General features: G+C 38.7%; 1 protein-coding gene across 1 annotated transcript in view; it reads left to right on the forward strand.

Annotated features, from left to right (window-relative positions):
* Nucleotides 1–16,163: 16,163 nt before the first annotated feature.
* Nucleotides 16,164–21,435, forward strand: part of NUP205 (nucleoporin 205) — a 65,150-nt gene continuing 59,878 nt past the window's right edge. Inside the window, exon 1 of the mRNA XM_006186096.3 lies at nucleotides 16,164–16,296. Coding sequence (XP_006186158.1) covers nucleotides 16,269–16,296 — 28 coding nt within the window. The 5' untranslated portion in view covers nucleotides 16,164–16,268. The remainder of the gene's footprint in view (nucleotides 16,297–21,435) is intronic.

Here is a 21,435-nt window from a genome sequence, read left to right on the forward strand (position 1 = left end):
GTCAAACTCATAGAAACAGAGAGTAGAAGTGATTGCCAGGGGCTAGGGCAGCGGGGAATGGGGAGTTGATGGTTGAAGGTATGAAGTTTCAATTGTGCAAGATAAATAAGTTCTGGAGACTGACTATACAGCATAGCGCCTATAGGTAACTATCGTATACTTAAAATTTGCTGAGAGGGTAATTCTTAAGTGTTTTCATCACATACACGCATACACACACAAATAACAACAATAATAATACTAGTGAAGGAGGTGAGAGGAAACTTTGAGATCCATTTCTGGCTTTGATGGTAGTGATGGTTTTACAGGTATATACTGAACCCAAACTCAGCAAGTCGTATACATTAAATATGTTCAGCTTTTTACATGTTGGTCATATCTCAATAAGATGGCAAAAAAAAAAAATTAGAAATACAGCCACATGCATTTACCTTTTATAGTATCCGACGTAGTTTTCCACATAGCTGGCCAAACTGTGGCCCATTCATGTTACCCAGTAAATCTCAGTCGTCTGACCCGAAGTTTGGCTACTATTTACTTCCATTCCAGATGAATTTAGGAAGCCTAACTAGGGCTTAAATTGCAAGAAGGGTAGGTGTGTGGATATTGGAAAGAAACTAAAATTGTTTTCTTTTTTTCACCCCATTCTGTTTCTGCTCTGTCTTCTCTACTTCCTGAAAAACCCTTGAACCACTCTTTAAACAAAAGGGGAAGAGGTAAGAGGAGGTTTTCTTCCCGTCCCTTACCTGTATTTCTATGGTCCTTTATTCCATCTGTATCCCATAGAGAGTCACCGTGTGTTGTGGTTATGTGTTGATACAGCTCTTGTTCCCACAGACCTCTTTTTTGGTTTGTTTTTCATGGTAGGTTCTCAGTCATGTTTGTTGGACTGAATTTACCTGAATAGAATGTAATATAATTGAAGCTATTCAGAGCTCAGAGCATATTTCACACACTCATATCAAGTGATTTATTCAAAAAGAGTTTCAAGGGGGTTAAAAATAGAAATCTAGATCCTGGCAGTTTTGTTCAGAGAATTTCGAAGGGGTGAAATTGCTCTGGTTGCCTGCTAGGGTCTTTGTAATGAGAAAAGTGCAAAAATGAAGAATTGCGAAACACCACTAGGGAAATGTCTGGGTATTTTTGAACCTTTGGCAGAGATGTATTTCTGTCTGGAATATACTTCCATCCATTCCCTCACGTCTCTAATCTTAGCCATGGCTTAACCCAGTAGCACATAATAAATAAGCAACATTTATAGAAATCTTTTTCTAAATCTTGATCCCTTGAAATTATGACTTGGCAATTTCTTCCCCAACCAATAATTCTGAATTCAACATGGCTTATAAATATGGCAACTGCATGTCCTGGCTTTCCCACCACAATTTTGATTTAAAATACTATCTTAGTATCAGACTTGCTTCATTTTTGGTTCTTATTTAAGGAGGTCCTATAATAAGTAACTTATGTGAGAAAATGACTGGATGACACTATTTTCAAGGTATTATTTTTTTAAATTATGTTTTTAAATAGAAGGTAGAGATGAAAAACAATATGAAGATGAATATATGTATATTCATGTATGACAAGAATTGTGCTGTACACCAGAAATTGACACAACATTGTAAACGACTATACCTCAATTAAAAAAAAAACAATTAAAAAAAATAGAAGGTAGAGAGATTTTTGGATTCCAAAAGACAGTTATTTGAACAAATTCCTGAACATGACCAGCCCTAAAAAGTGCAAGTCAAAGTTAGATAATCACTTTTTAAAAAACTTCTTAGTAATGTGTATTTAAAAGTTATAATATTTAGTGTTGGTGAAGTTTGGAGAATCAGGTACATTCTCTGGAGGGAACACAAAGTCTTAAAAACAATTTTGCAATATCTACTGAGAGTATTTTAAAAAATCTAATAATTAAACTAATAATGTTTCTTCCAGGAAGCCTTTCTAAAGAATGTTGACAAAGATCTATACATAAAGATGTTCACTGAAGTATTTATAACAATGAAAAATTAGAAGAAATCTGAATATTCAGTGTTAGGAGCTCAGCTACTTAAATTTAGGACTGTTAACATCCATGTGCTGGATTAATATGCTGGTTTTTGAGTTCTTAACACATAAATGTTCTCTGAGCAGAATAAAGTTTAAAATAGTGATTTTGGAGAATATTTAATGATGAAGATAAGGCTCATGATGTTCTTATTAAGAACATAAGAAACAAAGTAAATATATAGTATTAATAATTTACACTAATATTGATGTGTCCAGCTGGAATTGAAGCAGGACCTTTGACTATGGGATTATGGCTAATTTCAATTTTTGTTCTTTGCACCATTCTGTGTTTTCTAAATGGTCTGTAATGAGCGTGTGTTATTGTTATAATCAGAAAAAAAAAATAAGTTAAATGGAGCCTTAGTTAACCTCAACATAGAGATAAACTGTTATGTTAGAAGATAGGTAGGGTGAGTGAAGGAGTTGGGAAAGGTCTGTCAAAAACTCTTGCTTGGAAAGAGCATCACAGAGGACCACTCTGCAGACCCAGAGGTGAGAGTTCAGCTTTGCCCTCTGCAATACAGAGAATATTTAAGTGCTAAGAACTCTGTAAGCCAAGATCATGGAAGAATTTGAACATGCTTGAAAGGACTGAAAACTCCTCTGTCTAGAAGGAGAGAGGGTCAGAGAAGAGAGCATCAAAAGTTTAAGGAGGGTATTAATGAAAGCTGATGGCTATGAAGTCACACAGCAAGGAAGAAGAGTGACCTAGACAGAGGTCAGCCAGCCACCCAGACAGCACCCCTCCACACCTCTGCCCAGAAAGGTGGAAACTAAATAATTATTCTCATTCCATTTGCTTATCTAAGATAATTATTAAGTACCTCCCAAGTACTTGTCACTGTGCAGAGCCCAGGGAATATACTGGTGAATAATATACTAGGAACACAGGTACAGCTGAATAAGCTGAGTTTATTAACTCATTGCTGCAAAGGAGAATACACATCATGGGGAAATGTGGGGTGTTTCAGTGAAAGGGTATTGGAAAAATCTTAAAAGGGTTTTGGTTTTGGTTGGCTAACTTGGGGAGGGTTCAAGGAAACAGAGGTTTGGTCTGGATTGAGTGTTTTCAGGAAGTGGGGATAATTCTGTGATTCATCGTATCAATTTATGTTATCTATAATGAAGACAGTCTAGAGTAAGGCTAAAACTGTAGTTGGTAAAGAAATTCAGTCACTCATATTAGCCAGAGAGAAGATATCTGGTATTTCATAGCTTGGACAATAGTAATGTTTTCTCTCTATTCAGATGTGATTACAGAGTGGTCTTGTTTGGTCTTGATTCATCAGGGTCATAGAGTGCCTTTATCTGCTGTTGTTGATATTGTGTGACATTGTTTATGTTCAGTGGAAAACATCAGGACCAAGTTATGAGTGCTGAGCCAACTCATAGCAACGCCAAGGCCTAAATGATTATATCTGGCTAGTTCCTGGATGTCAGGGGGCTACTTTTCTCTTTCTCATAACTAAGTAAGTAAATTATGCTAAGTGCTATAAAAAGTGAATAGGGTGCAATGATAGGGAATTGAGGATGGGGGAGATCCATTTGCACAGGTTGGTTGAAGATAACTTCTCTTAGGAAGTAATGTTCCAATCAAGACATGAAGCACATTAAAAAAAAAAAAAGACAGGAAGCACATTACATTTGCTTATATACATGTGGATCCTAGATGATGATGTAGAAGTAAACCTTATTGTGGGTTGTCATAAGAAAAAAAAAAGGAAAAGCATTGCATGATAAAGATATGAAAATGGGTAAAATAATGAGAAAACATTGGGTTCAAAACATGCAAGTCCTGAGGCAAAGAGTTTCTGTTTTATTTTTAGTAGACTGATCAATATAAAATTGTTGATTTTCATTTTTGATGAGTAATTTCACTTGGTTCAACTTAATGCAGCTAAACACTATTAAAGGTTTTAAGCAAGAGGGTGCAATGATTGGATTTATGTTGTGAAAAGATCACTGCCAGTGGAGGATAGATGGGAGGCAGATGAGAGGGCAGGGAAAAGATCAGTAAGGATGTGATTGCTTTGAAATAATCCTGTTCTGATACTGACTCCTTGTATTGGTTGGCTTAGAAATCTGTGTTGTTAATTACCCAGTGAAGTGTGGGCAGTAGGAAGTTGATTCATGCCAAAAAATTCACAAGAGATTGATAACAGTAGAATCAGAATGCCAATTTATTCACAATGAGAAATAAAACTATCAAGCAACTGAATTCTTGTGCTTATTGATGAATGCCATCTTTTTACAAGTGTAGCTAAATTCAAATCAATAGGTTATTTTATGGGATTGCAAGAAATCAGAGCAAGGGGAATTAGTGAGAGCCACTGCTAGCAAAATTTGTTAGCATGATCCCTAGTTGGAAATACATTTTACATAAAGACCTAGTTTACATCACACAAAATAGAGCTGAAACAAAATGTTTACAAATCAGAACATTCCCCTATTACTCAAGAGACAGTGATATTTTGTTATATTCTGTTTTTTTCAGGAACAAAATATTGATAAATAGGCCCAATAAATTGATTTCAAGATCTACAGCTTACAATTTCAATATCGCTGTGTCAGATCATCTTAATGTTAGTTGGCATCACAATGTGATAATCTAGTTTGAGGTGATGCCTAAGAGTGGCACCTTTACATTCAGGGTGAGGCTGCAGGCTACTCTCTTCAACAAATTCCCAGCCTTCACAATTCAGAGCCTGGGGCCATCACAGGCTCTGTTTCCTATTATCCTCCAAAACCTGCTGGGGGCCTTCTCTTGCCACAGCTTTTCCCCAGTTTCTGCCCAGGCCTGAGGCGATGAGCAGCACCTTGCTTGAACTGCTTCCACCTCACCTTGCCTTTACCCTGTTGAGCAACAAAGGCCTTTCTGGCTCTAGGTGGAACAGAAACAGAATGAGCCACCCACACAGCTGGCAGCCGGTGCCCTACAATGTAACTGTGCTGCTACTCAGCTCCCTATTTCAGATGCAACAACTTAAGTTTAGATATAAAGATGCAGTTCCACCTCCAGACTGATTGGACCCTTGGGTTGCAGGTGAAATGAGGACTCTGCAATTAGAGTCATGATCCAAAATACCCAAGATTCAGTAGGCCAGCAGCGGCCCCTGCAAGTGAGGTTCTGCCATGGAGAGTTGCCCCTTGCTACTGATCCAAGCTTCCTACTTGAACAGCAAACAGACAAATGCTTCCCAGAGATCCATTAGGTCACCCAAGGGTGAGTAGGTTAGAGGTTGGGGGCAATGATGCTGAGATGAGTTAGAGGTCAAGAAAGCCGATTCAGCCTGTCGTGGGAGTGGCCCTCTAGAGAGGCCCAGGTTCAAGTGTGGTCACTCCAACCTCTTTTTGTTGACCCTCAGTAGAAACGCCCTGCATAATTCTAAGTAGTACTGCCATTCATATCTACATTCAGGTCCTAAACTTGTTCTGGTTGTTGAAAGGATTTTGTACTTTTTCCAGCCTCAAGTCTCTGAGATGGGATTATTCCTACTAAAAGTGCTCAAAACACTACAAAAAAAAGAAGTAAACATTTTGTTAGATAATGCATGATTTAACAGTCAGTGACAGATAGTAAAGTGCCCTAGTAATTGGGGAATGAGGTCAGGAAAAACTTATCTTCTGAGATTACAGATTCATTCATTCAACTGTTTATTGGACCAGGTACCTTAGCTAGTTGCTGCCTGTTAGCTGTAAGAGGACGATGGTCTCTTCTCTCATATCCTTTAGTGAGACAGTTAGGCATTAAATAATTAATTTACCAAATAATTAATCTGAGAGTGAAACTAATAATGATTATAAACTATAAACTAAACTAGTGATTACACGGTTTATTGGATGAAACTGCCATTTGAAGAAATCCCATCTTGGTCCTTTCAGGCTGCTTAAAGCAAATATCATAGAGCAGGTGGCATATAAACAGCCGAAATTGATTTCCCACAGTTCTAGAGGTAAGTCCAACATCGGGGTGCCAGCATGGTTGACTGAGGATCCTCCTCCAAGTTGTAGACTTTTCTTTGTATCCTTGCAAGGCCAGGGGGTGAGCCAGCTTACTGGAGCCTAGTTAGAAGGGCATTAATCTCATTCATGAAGTCCCTACCTCCTAATGCCATCACATTGGATATTAAGATTTTGATATATGAATTTGAGGGGGACACACACATTCAGATCATAGCAAATTATAAGAGAGAGAGTGCAAATGTGTTACAAAAATTTGAACGACCGTGTCCAATCCAGAGACAGGAAAGCTTCCAGTCTCATCAAGAGGTGGTTGATTGAATCAATTCTGAAAAACAAAACAAGAATATGTTAACAGAAATAGAGTGGTCTCCTTTCTTAGGAAAAGGGGAGCAAAAAAACCTAGATTTGTGGCTGCCAGTGTCCTGTAGAGAGGGTCAGGAATAGCCTACCCAAAGATTTCAGCTACATTAGTGATATCTCTGGGTAGACACACTAGTAGTCTCTTTTGCCATTTACTCTTCTTATAAAATAGAATTAGGAAGAGCCATTGAATTGAATTCTTAAAGCCCATTTGGTCTTGATATATTAGTCTTTCTGTATATTGCTGATTTTATTTTGCTATTTTTGGTAGTTGTTCCTAATAAGGATTTTGGTGTCTATGCCGAAAAAATTGTAAAATTTGTCTGTATTTTTTGGTAATGTCATTGACTTTATCAGTAATAATGACCTCATAAAATTAACTAAGAACTGTTTGCTTCTCTATTTTCTTAAGGACCTTGTGCAGGATTGGTACCATTTCTTAAACATTTGTTGACATTCACCAAGTAAGCCATTGAGGCCCTGAATTTTCTTTGTAGAATAGTTCTTTGCCAATTCAATTTCATCCACAGATATGAAGCTATTTACCTTTTCTACTTTGGAAATTTTTGTCCTTCAGGGGAACTGATCATTTTATTTACATTGTCAAACATGTTGGCGTGAAGTTGTTCACAATATTCCCTTATTACCTTTTGAAGGTTTGTAGCATATTAACTGATGTTTCTTCTTTCTTTTTTGAAATGCAGAGAAGTGGGTTTAGATGACAGTCATGATAAACACAGTCATGTTCACTCAATATCCTCTTTCTTAATATTGGCAATTTGTGTTTTCTCCCTTTTTTTTTTTTGATCAATCAAGCTAAAGATTTATTTTTTTTTCCCAAAGAAATAACAGTTGGCGTTATTGACTTTCTCTTTTTCATCTTTCTTTTTTCATTTTCTATTTGACTTCCATTTATTTATTGTTTTCTTCTTCCACATACATTTAATTTGCTTTGCTTTTCCAAGATGCTTAATCTTAATTCAGTTTAAATACTTTAAAATTTTGCTTGTGATATTTTTTCTTGGATCCATTTCAATAGTTTTTTCTCTCTCAATCTCACTCTGCCTTGTGCACCAACTTTTCTCTCCTGTATATTCATTCATTCAGCAAATATTTATTGATTGCCTGCTGTGAGGTGCTAGGTACTGTTTGAGATTCTTGAGAGACATGAGTGAATAAAATAAGTATCACTGCCCACACAGAACATATATTCTAGTGGGAGCTACTATTTTATGATTTGGCCTATATTTACTTACCTTCCTTTTGAAGTCTTGACATACTATTTCCTTCCTATGCCTCCATTATGACTTTACAGTGCTTATTTGCAACTAAGAGATGATACCAGTGACTTTTACATTAAAAAAAAATACATACGACCTCATATTTATACTTTAAACAGTTGGTTCAAACCTCCTTTCTGCATATATTTCCTCAATTTATAATCATCCTTTTGAGAGAGATGGTGTTTATTGGGAGATGTGTCCTTCTCTGTCATACTTAGGCCTTGTTCTGTCTGAACTCAGGAAGATGGACTGAATATTCATAACCATTGTCTAGCTTTGGGATTCAACTATAACCGAGGTTTCCTAACATTGCCAGTCAAAAAAAATTCTGGTATTATGCTGATTTAAATTTTTTCTTTTATACTTTCACTGTTTGAAAAATGAACAAAGGAAGGAAACTTGCAATGACTTTCAACAAAATTAACAACTTTTTCTGGTCACTTGTGAAGTGACCCTAGTTTTTAAAATAATGCATTAAAAGAAAAGCCCAAATAAATATAAAATGAAACCAAAAAAATTAGTAGCTGATCAGAGAATCATATCCAGAATATATGAAGAAGTTTTAAAATTCAACAACAGCAAAAAATCAGATTGAAAAATGGACAAAGAATTAGAATAGACTTTTTTTCAAAGGAGTTATACAAATGGCCAATAACCACATGAAAAGATACTCAACATGACTAATCATTAAGGAACTGCAAATGCAAATGACATACCATTTCATACCCATTGGAATGGCTATTATCAAAAAAACCAGAAAATGACAAGTATTGGCAATGAAGAAAAATTGGAAAGCTTGTGCACTGTTGGTAGGAATGTAATATAGTTTAACTGCTGTGGAAACACTATGGCAAAAAATTAAGCACAGAATTACCATATGATCCCAGTTCTGGGAATATTTCCAGAATAATTGAATGTGGGCACTCGAAGAATTATTTGTACACCCATGTTCATAGCAGTGTTAGTCACAATAGTCAAAATGTGGAAGCAACCAGGTATCCGTGGATAGGTGAATGGATAAACAAAATGTGGTATATACATACAGTGGGCTACTCTTCAGCCTCAAAAAGAAAGGAATTTCCGACACCTGCTACAACATGGATAAACCTTGGCATTATGCTAAGTGAAAATAAGCCAGTCACAAAAGGACAAATATTATGTAATTCCTCTTATACGGGTGCCTAGAATAGTCATATTCGTAGAATTAGAAAGTAAAATAGTGGTTGCCCAGGGTCTGGGAAGAGAGGAGAAGAGGAAATTGTTTAATGAGTACAAAGTTCAGTTGGGAAAGATGAAAAAGTTCTGGAGATAGATGGTGGTGATGATTTGAGAACAGTATGAATGCACTTAATGCTACAGAACTGTACAGTTAAAAATGGCCATAATTTTAGGTTATGCTTACTTCATCACACACAAAAAAAGAATACCAGACTTGGTCTAGGCACTATGCAGATGTCATTTTAAAAGCTAAGAAGCAATAATATTTCAATGCTAGATAGTACCTTTTTTTTTTTCTTAAACCACATTTTAAAAATGATTATTTTGCTTTGGTGGTGTCACACTTCTCACTGGAGACTGAAATCTTAAAATCACAGTAAATTCAACTCAGTTCCAGCAACCACATTAATTTTCCAATTTTAAAAACACTTAAATTAGTCTTATTACTACTTATATGCTTATTAAATGTGCAATTTAAAATGTATGGGGTTACACAACATGGCTGAGTTAGCACTTCCATGGGAACCTCATTAACAGAGTTCATTGATGCTATACCATTATTAATACAGTCGTCCCTGGCTATCCACGGAAGTTTGGATCCAGGACCCCATACCAGTACCAAATTCTGAGGATGCTCAAGTCCCTTATATAAAGTGGCATAGAACTTGCATATAACCTACACATGTCCTCCCCCCAGCATACTTTAAATCATCTCTAAATTACTTATAATACCTAATACAATGTAAATGCTATGTAAGTAGTTGCCAGTGAAAGGCAAATTCAAGTTTTGCTTTTGGGAACTTTCTGTAATCCCCCCCCCCCAATTTTTTCAATCCGTGTTTGTTTAAATACACAGCTGTGGAACCCACAGATGCAGAAGGTTGACTGCACTAATGTATCTTTATTAGATCTCTTATTCAATGGCTCCTTTTTCCTTTCTTTAATCCCATATTTTACCATCATTGTTCTTCAGTCTGATCGTCCTATGACTACGGCAGAACATCTTCCAAGTGTTTTGTGTTAAATTCATATGTTATTTTACTGAATATTCACAGCAACTCAGGGAAGATGTTATTTCTATTTTAATAGATGAGGAAACTCGGAGAGGTTGAAAAACTTGCTCACTATCACACAGTGAATCACTGGCAAGGTAGAAATTTAGATTCAGGGCAACCTGTCTCAGAAGTCTCACCTCCACCAGCATGCTAAACCTTACCCTGTTTATTAGTTCCTTCCTGAAATTTCAACTCTTCCACAAAGCAGGAAGAGAAGATACAAAATACACCTCACTGAAGAACGGCCCTAAGCCAAATGCAAGCAGAGAAATGATACAACAACAGCTTCATGTTAATGTGCCGTCTCAAAATCTCCTTTCTATTTTTGCATTTGTTTGCACTTGAAAATATTTCCTATTGTCCTTTGTTTCTGAGTTTACATCATGTCCTGAACAGTACAGTAGTTTATTTCAATTAATGCTTTCTTGTTCCTCGCACATAGTTTCACTTTGAGTATTCTTCTGATGGGATGAATGCTCTGCTCCCCAGCACAGTCACACAGAACTCAGTCACTCCCCACTCTCCCTCACACACTGCTGCCCGAGACCGGAGCCAAGTATTCATGCTAATTCCGAGAGTACAGTTCAGACTCTTTTTTGATCAGATAAACGGACTTTGCCACCAGTACTTTTACACTCCTGTGCTCCTGCTCGTTTTCCTGTTTTATGTCATGCACTGCTGCGCTACATGCCTGCTGTCAGGACCGAATCTGTAGGAAAACCTCTCAAGGAGATTCAAGCAGCTAATTCCTTGGCTGGAGCCCTGGTATTTTTCATAAAAGGAAATACTGGGTACCCTATCCCCTTCAGGTCTGTATTGGTAGTCCATACATCAGGAAAAAAGGACCAGCCTTCTTTTCCTAGAGTTTGCAGGCACTTGAAAGAGAGAGGGTGGTTTATGAAACTGTTTTCAAGGAGCTCACAGTGTAGTCTGGCAATGAGAGAAGACAGCAGCTTGACCTTTCCTCCCTCTTATTCATTCAACAAACATTTATTGGCTGCTTCTGGGCTGCCTCTACTCTTCTGTGTGCAGCTTTCAGTCCTGAAGGGCAACGTAGTGGAAATTACGGTACAGTATTGGAGAGCACAGGAAGGCATTTAATCCAGGCCAAAGTAGGAGTGGGGTGGGGGAAGGTGATGCCTGAGAAGAATAACCAGATGAAGGGCCCACAGGTATTCTAGAACCAGTAGATAGTGCCAACAACAACTTGGAGGGAGGGAAGCTGCGACTCTAGTAGCCAGAGGGAATACCCCGTGAAGAAGGGTCTGCACTAGTCAGGAGCTGGGGGAAGAGGGGCCTGGAGGGGCTGAGAGTGCATATCTAAGTAACTGCTTCTATCACTAAAGAAGAGCCTAAGCAGAGTAGATTGAAGAGGCCTGAAGGAGCCAGATCCCGAACAGCCTTGTGTGCCATTGTAAGAAGTGTGGACCTACCCTCAGGTCAATGACAAGAACTGGAAGGGCTTCAGGGAGAGGATGAAGTGATCCTTCTGATTACAGTAGAAAGTAAACTGGGAATGAGTGAGACTGGAGGCAGAAAGACCAATTAGGAGGCAGTTGGAGTAATCCAGCCTATGAAGGGAGACTCTTTCACAGGACCATTTGCTGCATTGTGGTTGCGGCTCTCTCGGGAAATCTGGGGCACATGTGTTTCCTACTCCATCAGAGACTGCCAGTGTTCCAAGGTCGACAGTTTCGCAACTGCAAACCCACAGCTGGCCGCTGACTGGGGTCAACACATAACAGTGAATCTGTCATGCCTGGAGTCTTCTACTGGCTGAATGTGGAAAATCACAGAAACTGAAACTCACCTAGATTTCTAAAGCTTGTCCAGAGGAGTTGTTGCAGCTCTGTAAATATGAAAACTTGGTCTTTGTCACTTGTTCACTGATCTGTTCCTCCACTCCCAGCCCCAACACACTTTCACAACCACGTAGAAATCCTACCATCTGTCCATTCAAGAGACACTTCCTTCATGTACTTTTCCCTAATTTGTATTTCCTGGACTCCAAATAAGAGTTAACTGTCCTGGAAAGATATATGTATCCTCATCCTCATGTTCATTAAAATATTATTTACAATAGCAAAGATATGGAAACAACCTAAATGTCCACTGATGGATTAATGGATACAGAAAATGTGGCATATATATATATATATATATATATATATATATATATATATATATAAATATTATTCAGCCATTAAAAAGAATGAAATCTTATCATTTGCGACAACATGGTTGGAACTTGAGGGCATTATGCTAAGTGAAATAAATCAGATAGAGAAGGATAAATACTGTGTGATCTCACTTATATGTGGAATTTTCAAAAAACAAACCATCCAAACCAAGCTCAGAGATACAAAGAACAGATTAGTGTTTGCCAGTGGCAGAAGCTGGGGGATAAGTAAAATGGGTGAAGAGAGTCAAAATGTACAAACTTCACAGTTATGAAATAAATGAGACATGAGGATGGACTTACAGCATGGTGACTATAGTTAATAATACTGTATTGCAGACTTGAAAGTTGCTAAGAGAATAAATCTTAGGTCTTATCACAATAAAAAAATTTCTGTGATTATGTGTGGTGATAATATAAACTAGACTTACTATGGTGATCATTTTGCAGTTCATACAAGTATTTAATCATTATGTTGTACACCTGAAACTAATATAATGTATATAATTACACCTCATTTTTTTAAAAAAGGAAAAAGAATTAACTGTTCTTATTTTAAGATTTCAAAGAATTTTGTGCTTATGGGTAAAACTCAAGTAATTGGAGCAATGAGTGAAATTACAAATAAAAGATCAATTAAACTAGGGCACAGACCTACCCTCGACCCTAGATAAATCACATATTGTTTAATTGCTGACTGCTTCCACGTTTGCAGTGCACTCTAACAACTTGGTTAAACATGTCCTAAGTAATTGACTATACTGCCATTGAGCACTTATTTTAGCTTAGAAAGCGTCTATTTTTATTTAACAAACACTCATGTAACACTAAATGTCAGGCACAGTCTAAGCACTTTACAAATAAGCTTCTTAACAACACTACCATGTAGATATTAATATTATTATCCCCCATTTAGAGATGAGAAAACTGAGCCACCAAGGAGGGTTTCAAGGTAATAATTAAGATACACAGAATTGGAACCCAGGAAGCTTGGTTTTAGGGTTTGTGCTCTTAGGCACAATTGCATATATGCGGCTCTTCTCTCTTCCAGTAGATCTTGGAAGCACCAAGCTCAGCAGATTGTTTTTTCCTGAGTTGTAACTGCAAGCCAGGGATGTGGCAGGAGCAGGGAATACAAACAGGAAAAGACACAGTTGTTGCTCTCTGGGAGTAAATCAGTTGTTTATTGAACATAACAAACCACAAAACTGTGGCTTAAACCAGCAGCCTTTTACTTGCTTACAATTCTGCAATCTGGACTGGGCTTACTTACCCATTTGCAGTCAACAGATGGCTCCATTATGAATAAAGGATCTGAGATGGCCTTACTCATGTCTGGCATCTCAGCTGGGATAGCAGGAGCAGCTGGAGGCTGGCTAGGCTTCTCTTCCCCTGGTCTTTCATCCCCAAGAAGGCTGGCTTGGATTTCCTTACATGATGTCTCAGGGCAGTAAAAAAAAAAAAAAGCCAAAACCAAGAGTGGAAGCAGCAGGGCCTCTCAAATGCTAGGCTTGGAATGCACCTAACATCATTCCAGTGTACTTTTTTGGTCCAAGCAAGTCATAAGTCCCACCCAGATTCAGTGTGGCGGATGATTATATAATGGCTTGAATTCAGGGATGTGGGTGGTGGTTACTCGGTGGGTGGTCAACAGAGAGACATAGAAGGAAAGATAGGCATTCCAGATGGATAAAACAGCAGGTGCACAGATACGTGGTACAAGAAAGCATATTGTACTTGGGAGATAACAAATAGTTCAGAGTGGTTAGAGTAAAGGGCATGTGAGGAAGAATAAGGGTGAGGAGGTTGAAGAAGGGGCTGAATCAGATCAGGAAGTGGCAAGAATGCCTTGCTAAGAAGTTTCAAATATTATTCTTGGAACTAGGTCATTGAGAAATTTTGATTAGGGCAAACACACAATATGATTTGTGTATTTGGAAATCACTTTAGGGGCTATAGGGGTCCACAGGAAGGGGTGAGATGGAAATCAGAAGACCAGTAGGAAGGCTATTGTAAAATACCAAGTATAAGAAGATGAGACTTGAAGGGAACAATGGCATAAGGGGCAGAGAGGAGAAAAGGGGCTCTAGAAATATTTACAAGCAGGATGAACAGTATTTGGCAATTGAAGGAAGAATATGGAATGAATCCCAGGTTTCTGGCTTTGGCAACTGTGAGGATACAGGTGGTTGAGTTTTATGAAAAAAGTGCTCATTTAAGTTTTGGATTAATTGATTTTGAGATGACTGTGTGACAATCAATAGAGGTGTGAGGTAGACAAGTTGGATATACAAATCTGAATCCTGAGAGAGAAGGAACTGATTAAAGATATAAATACAGAATTCATCAGCAAACAAGTGGTAGTATGAGGCTATAGATTTCCCAGAAGCATGTAGAATGAATGGAGTAGAGGCTGGAAATGACCAAAAGGGAAGAGCTACATTTAATGATGAGAAGAGGAAGAGAAATTCATACAGGAAATGTAAAAAGAAGAACTCTAAAGATAGGAGTTTCCAGGAGGGGTGGTGCCCCACAAGTCAAGGGAGAAAAGAATTTCGAAGGTATCAGAAAAGCACCTGTGGGGTTTGACAGTTGATCACTGGTGACCAGATAAAGAGCAGTTTTAGAGTAGTTATGATGCCAATGTGCCAATTACTATGGATTGAAGGAAACTTTGAGAGAATGCTTATAAGGGGGAGTTGCAGGAGGTTAAAGAGTTCCTTCCTAGAAAGTGAAGTGATCTACCAAGAGGGAAGTGTGTGGGTTTAAAGAATGTATGAGGGGGAAGGCTCATAATAGTTGTGCTGAGAAAGAAAATCTTTGAATGCCACTTCCTGCCAAGTTTCTGCTCAATATTCTTCTTACTTTCACACTAAACTTCAGAAAAAAATCCCTTTGCCTTTTCATTCTCTCTTTCCCTTCACTCTTTTAAACCTCTTTCCTTGTAATCTGGCATTTGTCTCTATATAACAATGACTCAAAAAAAAATCACCAGTGACTTTTGTGTTCCACCTAATGTACGTGTGTCACTCAATATTATTTGTTCAAAAGAATGACTATGCTCGCTATTCCTAACAACATACTCTGTGATTTTATCCAAATTATTTAATTGTGATTTCTAACGGTGAAATGGGAATATAACATCTATTTTCTCCCAATCTCAGTGAAACACTGGAGGAGTTGATAGTGAAGTTGTAAGGCACATGGAACATCTCTGAGATAAGTAGCTATAATTATGTCTCTCTAGTAGATTGTTTCAGGGATTAAGTGAGATAGAGTAATAGTAGTAACAACATTATGATGTAAAATTCTTAATAAATATCTGGAAAATGATAGCAAATGGTAATGACCATATTTTAGTTCGAAAATTAGCAAATAAAACTTAGCAAGTGAAAATAGAAGGTCTAGTTATTTGGGCATGTTTGGTTAGAAAAATATTTGGTGTTTATGAATTGATATGTTTGGAAATTGCTTCAAAATAATCTCCCATGTTAGGGATAGGGTACAGGAATTGACTATGCTATGGAAGCTGAATGTTCATTATTCTAATTTTGTATACACGTGAAATTTTTGTAATAAAAAGTTATGGTTTCTTCACTGTATGCAACTATGTTGATGCAATACACTCGGTATATTGAAGTGTAATGAAAATTTAGTTCGTAACAGATTAAATGGCTTTTTGTTTAGACACCTTATACCCCACTCCACTCCCCAAAGTCAGGAGGTATCCAAGGGAGATTTAATTTGAAATGGACATAATGATTTGGGTTTACAAATTTTATAATATTATAAGTGGGTGTCATTTCAATAACTAATCTCATAAATTTTTTTTCTGTTCCATCAAACCAACTTTAGTAGTCATCATTAGAAACAAACTACAAGTCCCAGGATGCACTGCGCGATTAACGTCAAACCGAGGACTTGGCGTCTCCGAACCGGTTGCCTTCGCCTTATTTGAACGGGAATAATCCCGGCGAAAATTGACGTCCGTGGCTCAGAGCAGATTTTCGAATATTTGTACGCCTGGGTCGGTCGAGCGCGCAGCTCGGAGGGGACAGCGTGATACCTTTCTGATCAGGCGTCGCTCCGGGCAGCCTCACCCTTTCCTGGGGCTTCCGTGCGGCAGGAGGGCGCCGTTAGTGCGCCTCCAAGATGGCTACGCTGTTGGCGGTAAATTCGGGTAGGTGCGGCGGGGGCAGAAGGCAAACTGTGGGCGAGGTGGTGATCTGTTCTTCAGGGAGACACCTGGGTTGTGAGGTTCCTCGGGGTCCAGGCCTGCGCTTTGGCATTGTGGCCGCCTTCCCTTAGCTTTCAGCCTGGAGTCCCGCCCCTCCTCAGTTTGAATGGCGCGCGTCGGCGTTGCGGCTCCAGCCCTAGAGTTGGGGTTTGAGGGTCGAGGCAAGGAGGCTTGGTCCATTGGAACCGGGCGTGCAGTTCTTGCAGCCCAGGGCCGAGCCTGGTCCCTTCTGTTCCCCACCCCATTATGTGTTTGTGGTCCGGATTCCGGCAAGATAGACAAGCATCCGGCAATGCGGCCACAGGACCCGAGAAAGAAATTTTTTCAGTCATGAGCTCAGGCTGAAAGCTGGCACCTCAAAATAGGCATCGGGGCCCCTTATGAAGGTTAGGGGGTCCTGCAGGAAGCGAGATCCCTTTGTTATGAAGCCTGCAATCCGGAAGGTGGCCGAGGAGTGCCATGATTCCTAGCTCTGCAGGTGTGGCCCGTCCCTGGATGCTCCTGTACCTTTGGAGCGGATCTGCGGGGCGGAGCAGAATCTAGAAGGTAGTAAAGGAACTCTGGAAGGTTTGGATTGGGTCTTCGTTTGGCAATTCTCAATCTGGGGCGGTACTGCACCCCCTGGGGCGTTTGAAAGAGTAGGTGCATTTTGATTGTCACAATTCCTGGGATCCACTGCTGGTGCCTGGTGGGCTGGCCAGGGATGCCAGAAGTGCTGCAGCGACCCGAGCGTTCCTGAAAATGAATTTCCTGCTCAGAATGTCAGTGCCTGATTAAGATGTCCTAAGCTTCATGGGCATTTAAGGGCAAATCTGTGTGGTAAATGCTTGTAGAGAATCTCACTCAGGAGGACTTTTTCCTGGGCGCCTTTTCTTTCCGTTTCTATGCAGTCTTTTTTGGATGGGGCAGGGGGCGGGTGCTGGTTTGTTCTTTCCACACGACTGATATTTTTGAAAAATTGTCTAAATCTGAGTTGTGCAAATCAAGCCATTTCAGAAACACAATGATAAATTATTTTGTTATAATGAAGGATTATGTTTATTGAGCATATGCTTTTCCCCAGGTTCTGGACTAAGAGTTGTACTTTCATCTCATTTAGTCCCTTTTATACACCTATGGGGTAGTTGCTTTTAAGTACTCCATTTTACAGATTTGGAAATAGAGGCTTAGAGTGGTTAAGTAACTTCTTCAAGGTTATACAGCTAATAATTTGAAGCTAGTCTTTGATACTTATTTCTACATGCCCCTCCTTAAGCACAACCTAATTCATTTCATTACATAAAATTTAATATATCTGAATGTTAGTAATGAAGTTACTTCTTTAATATTGCTGTCTTGCCTTTCCACCCAAATGTAAACTAAGACAAGACTTGCATGTTATATGAAAGGTTAAATACTTTTCTTTAGTACATACTTATCCTAAGTTACTATCATTAAACAAACCATTGAAGGAAAAGGAGTTGCCAACAGCTGCAAAGAATATACATTGTACAATAAGGCCTTGTGGCAGGCATGTTTAATTGGCCACATAAAAAGGAAAGATTTGTAAAAGCCAAGAGTCAGAATTTGTTTTTAATTACATGTCCTGGGAAGCAACCCAAATGAATGAATGAATAAACAATGTAGTCTTTAGATATAATGGAATGTTATTCAGTCTTAAAAAGGAAATCCAATCCTGTGCTGCAAAATGAATGAAGCTTGAAGACATTCTGCTAAGTGGATTAAGTCAGTAACAAAAAGACAGATATTGTATGATTCTACTTATATGATGTATTGAAAGTAGTCACATTCATAGAAACAAAGAATGTTGGTTGCCAGAGGTTAGAGGGAGTGGAAAATGGAGAGTTGTTGTTTAATGGGTACAAAATTTCAGTTTTCCAAGATGAAAGAGTTCTGGAGGTCTCTTGTACAACTATGTGAATGCCCTTAGCACTATTGAGCTGCACATTTCAAAATGTTTAAGATGGCAAATTTTATGTTATGTGCTTTTTTACCACAATTCAAAAAAAAAAAATTAAACATGACAGAGTTGTAGAAGGGGAGAAAAATAGAGGTTGTAGAGTTCTAAGTCCTATGCTCAAGTTTCAGCTGAAGGATTTACTAGTACTGTGACCTGTATCATCCGGGCTGAGTAGACCTATGGCTTATTTGTAAGCAGCCTTTAACGTTGACTGTCCTTGGATGGCTGGCGGGGCATCCTGTCCTGTTCACAGCAGTGACTATTTCAGGCCTTTTCCACGCTCATCAAATCTTTAACCTCCAATTGATCCCTCATTGTCCTAATCACAGAGAAAATAGAAGCCAACGGGCACAAACTCTTTTTTTCACCTTCAAACCTACAAACTGAAATATATCTGCACTCTTTGAGTCAGTTTCCCTATGTCTTCCTGTCTAAGGTGAAGTCCGACCCTTTATGCCCTTCTCCCTATTACCCCCTACCTTTCTTTTAAATTTACCTCTCTTTCTTTCTCCTTTTCCTTCAGTTAATCTCCCATCTTTATCTTGATCTCATGCCTCACTGCAATTACTGTCCTCTTGCTTCTTTCCACAATTCAGCCTTTCAGAGATTCATCAGTATTCACTGACTTCATTTTCTTACCTCCTCTTCCTCCGCTCACTCTAGTCTGTTCCCATCCTGCTAAACAGCTCTCAAGGTTTACATGCTTTTCTGTTTCACTGAATCCAGCAGACATTTAAAATCTTTATCTTACTTGATCTTTTAGTCTGATCTAAAGACCAGAATCTTTAACATGGGCTCGTAAGTCCTGCAAGCTGTGTCAGAGGCCTCCCTTGCCAAAACCTTCTCGGTGCTCTAGCTCTCTTGGCCTTCCCGGGTCTTTGAGAGTGCAGTGTTCCCTCTTGCCATGGGGACCTACATGCTGTCCTCTTTTCCAGAAATGTTTGTTTACTGCCTCCCACTCCCAGTTTTATCCTTCAAATTTCAGCCCAGTCATCACTTGCTCAGTGAATGCTTCCCTTCCCTGACCTCCCTGGCTAGGCCAAATTCACCTGTTATATGATCTTTGCCCTGGGTACTTCTCCATCATAGCACTTAACAAATTGGATATTGCACTTTTGTATGACTGTGTTGTAAATGTGCTTCCTCACTATACTGTGAGCTTACCCACACCTAATACATGATGGATGTGTGAATAAATGGGATTTGCTGGAGGTACCCTCAACGTTTAGGAAAATAAGTGTATTTCTCAAACAAATCACTATGTTAAAAATACATATTTAGTAATTTGTAAAACATTATAGCCTCCTTTTATTTGTAATCAGTAACAGGAAGATATTTACCAAAATTAGTCATATCAAAGACAAACTGAAGTTAAAGCTTTGTCATCATCATCTTCTGTCTGTTATGTGTAATGTCAATGATGGACTCAGGAGGCTGGTATACTTGGGGGGTTTTTTGTGTAGATTTTTGACCTGTTGTTGGGTTCCTCCCCAGAAAAGGGAAAAAATGGAATTTTCTGTAGAACTCACTGAGCTTATTCAACCTAAGTATGTATAGTGCAAAGAATTTTTTTCAGAGATTCTATTAAGTGTTACTTACACAGACAGTATACTTTTGTTAACTCTTTGTCAAATTTTTAAAATACCTCTGGTAAGGCAAGTTTCAAATATGCCTGAGTCATTTTCATAACTTTCCTTTATACCCTTTGCCAATCAGTTACCAGTTCTGACTCTACCAACAGTCCTTGCCTTTCTGTTTTGCTTCCCTCATCCTGGTTTAGGTTCTGTCACTTCACGAGCAGCCTACCCTACCCGTCATCCTTGGTACCTGACGCTGCCTGTTCTAGTTAGTCCTTCATCACACCAGTGTCCAATTTCATTTTGTCATCCACTACTTGAAACTTTCCCATTTACTAATAGAAAAAATTTCATCTTGGCCTAGAATCCAAGGCTCTATCCTTTGCAGCTGGAAAGAGCCAAGAAAATGATCTCTAGGGAAGTCAGCTAGTCACCATCCAACTAGCACCTCACAGGCAGTCACCAGGATCCAGGGTTGGGTCCTCATTTTAGCAGGCCCAGAACTCTGATACTTGTTAGTGTATCCAGAGTTTATTAGATCCCAGTAAGTGATTTTCTCTAATCAGACTCAGAAAAGAGAGATATATAAACCAGTATGCCAATTTATTGATGTTTAGTGGGAAGTGTGTCTGCATGAGTACTCATATGTTATTTCGTCAACACATTTTCTACTCTGGGAATTTATATAACAAGTTACATTTTTTTATCAGAAGATTGACAAGTATAGGATTAAAGCAGGAGAAGCAAAGCAGGGAGTAGGATGATCGCTCTCTGTGTGAGGGCTAACTGATGATTCCCATTCTCCCATGTCCCCACACCAAAGACCTGACGCATAACTTCCTGCCCTGTCCTTCAGATTAGGTTGGTTTCTTTCTTTTACACGTGCTCATAGCACTCTGTACTTCTCCATCATACCTTTTATTAGACTGGTGGTTGTGTTTTGAATTCTGCATTTAATGCCTGTCTTTCTTGTCAGTCTAAGTTCCATGAGGCCTGAGATCCTGTCTGTCTTGCTTGGTGTGTTGTCCTTGGTACACAGAAGGCGCTCAGTAAATGTTTGTTGAGTGAATGAATGATCCAGCTTGACTAGTTTAGTCTATCCTCTCCCTGCACATCCCTTCTTTTTTTTTTTTAAATATTAATAACCAAACTTTTATGAACTATTACTACAAAGGACTTAAGCAAGAGGGAGCATAAAGTTTAGTGATCTTTTAGTAAACATTTTTAGCATACCAGTCTTTGTAACCAGATATTTTTTAAAAAATCAAACTTATAAATACCATTGCTTTGTATTCAACTGGTGTACACAAAAATAGGATAATAAATGGAAATACATGTTCTTTATAGCATTTCCACAGAAAGTGTTCATATTTTTCATGACAGTCAAATCATTTAGCAGTTACATATGCTACATTAACTAAAACGCAGGTATTCTTTATTGCACATTTCAAAGTTGTAAGGAGGCTCTGGCTTACGAGGTGATTTTTATTTTGGGGAGGTGATTTTTAAAATTGTTTGGCTTAAAAGCACATACTGCCCGGGCAG

The sequence above is a fragment of the Camelus ferus genome, chromosome 7 (genome assembly GCF_009834535.1).
Source record: "Camelus ferus isolate YT-003-E chromosome 7, BCGSAC_Cfer_1.0, whole genome shotgun sequence".
NCBI classification, from domain to species: domain Eukaryota; kingdom Metazoa; phylum Chordata; class Mammalia; order Artiodactyla; family Camelidae; genus Camelus; species Camelus ferus.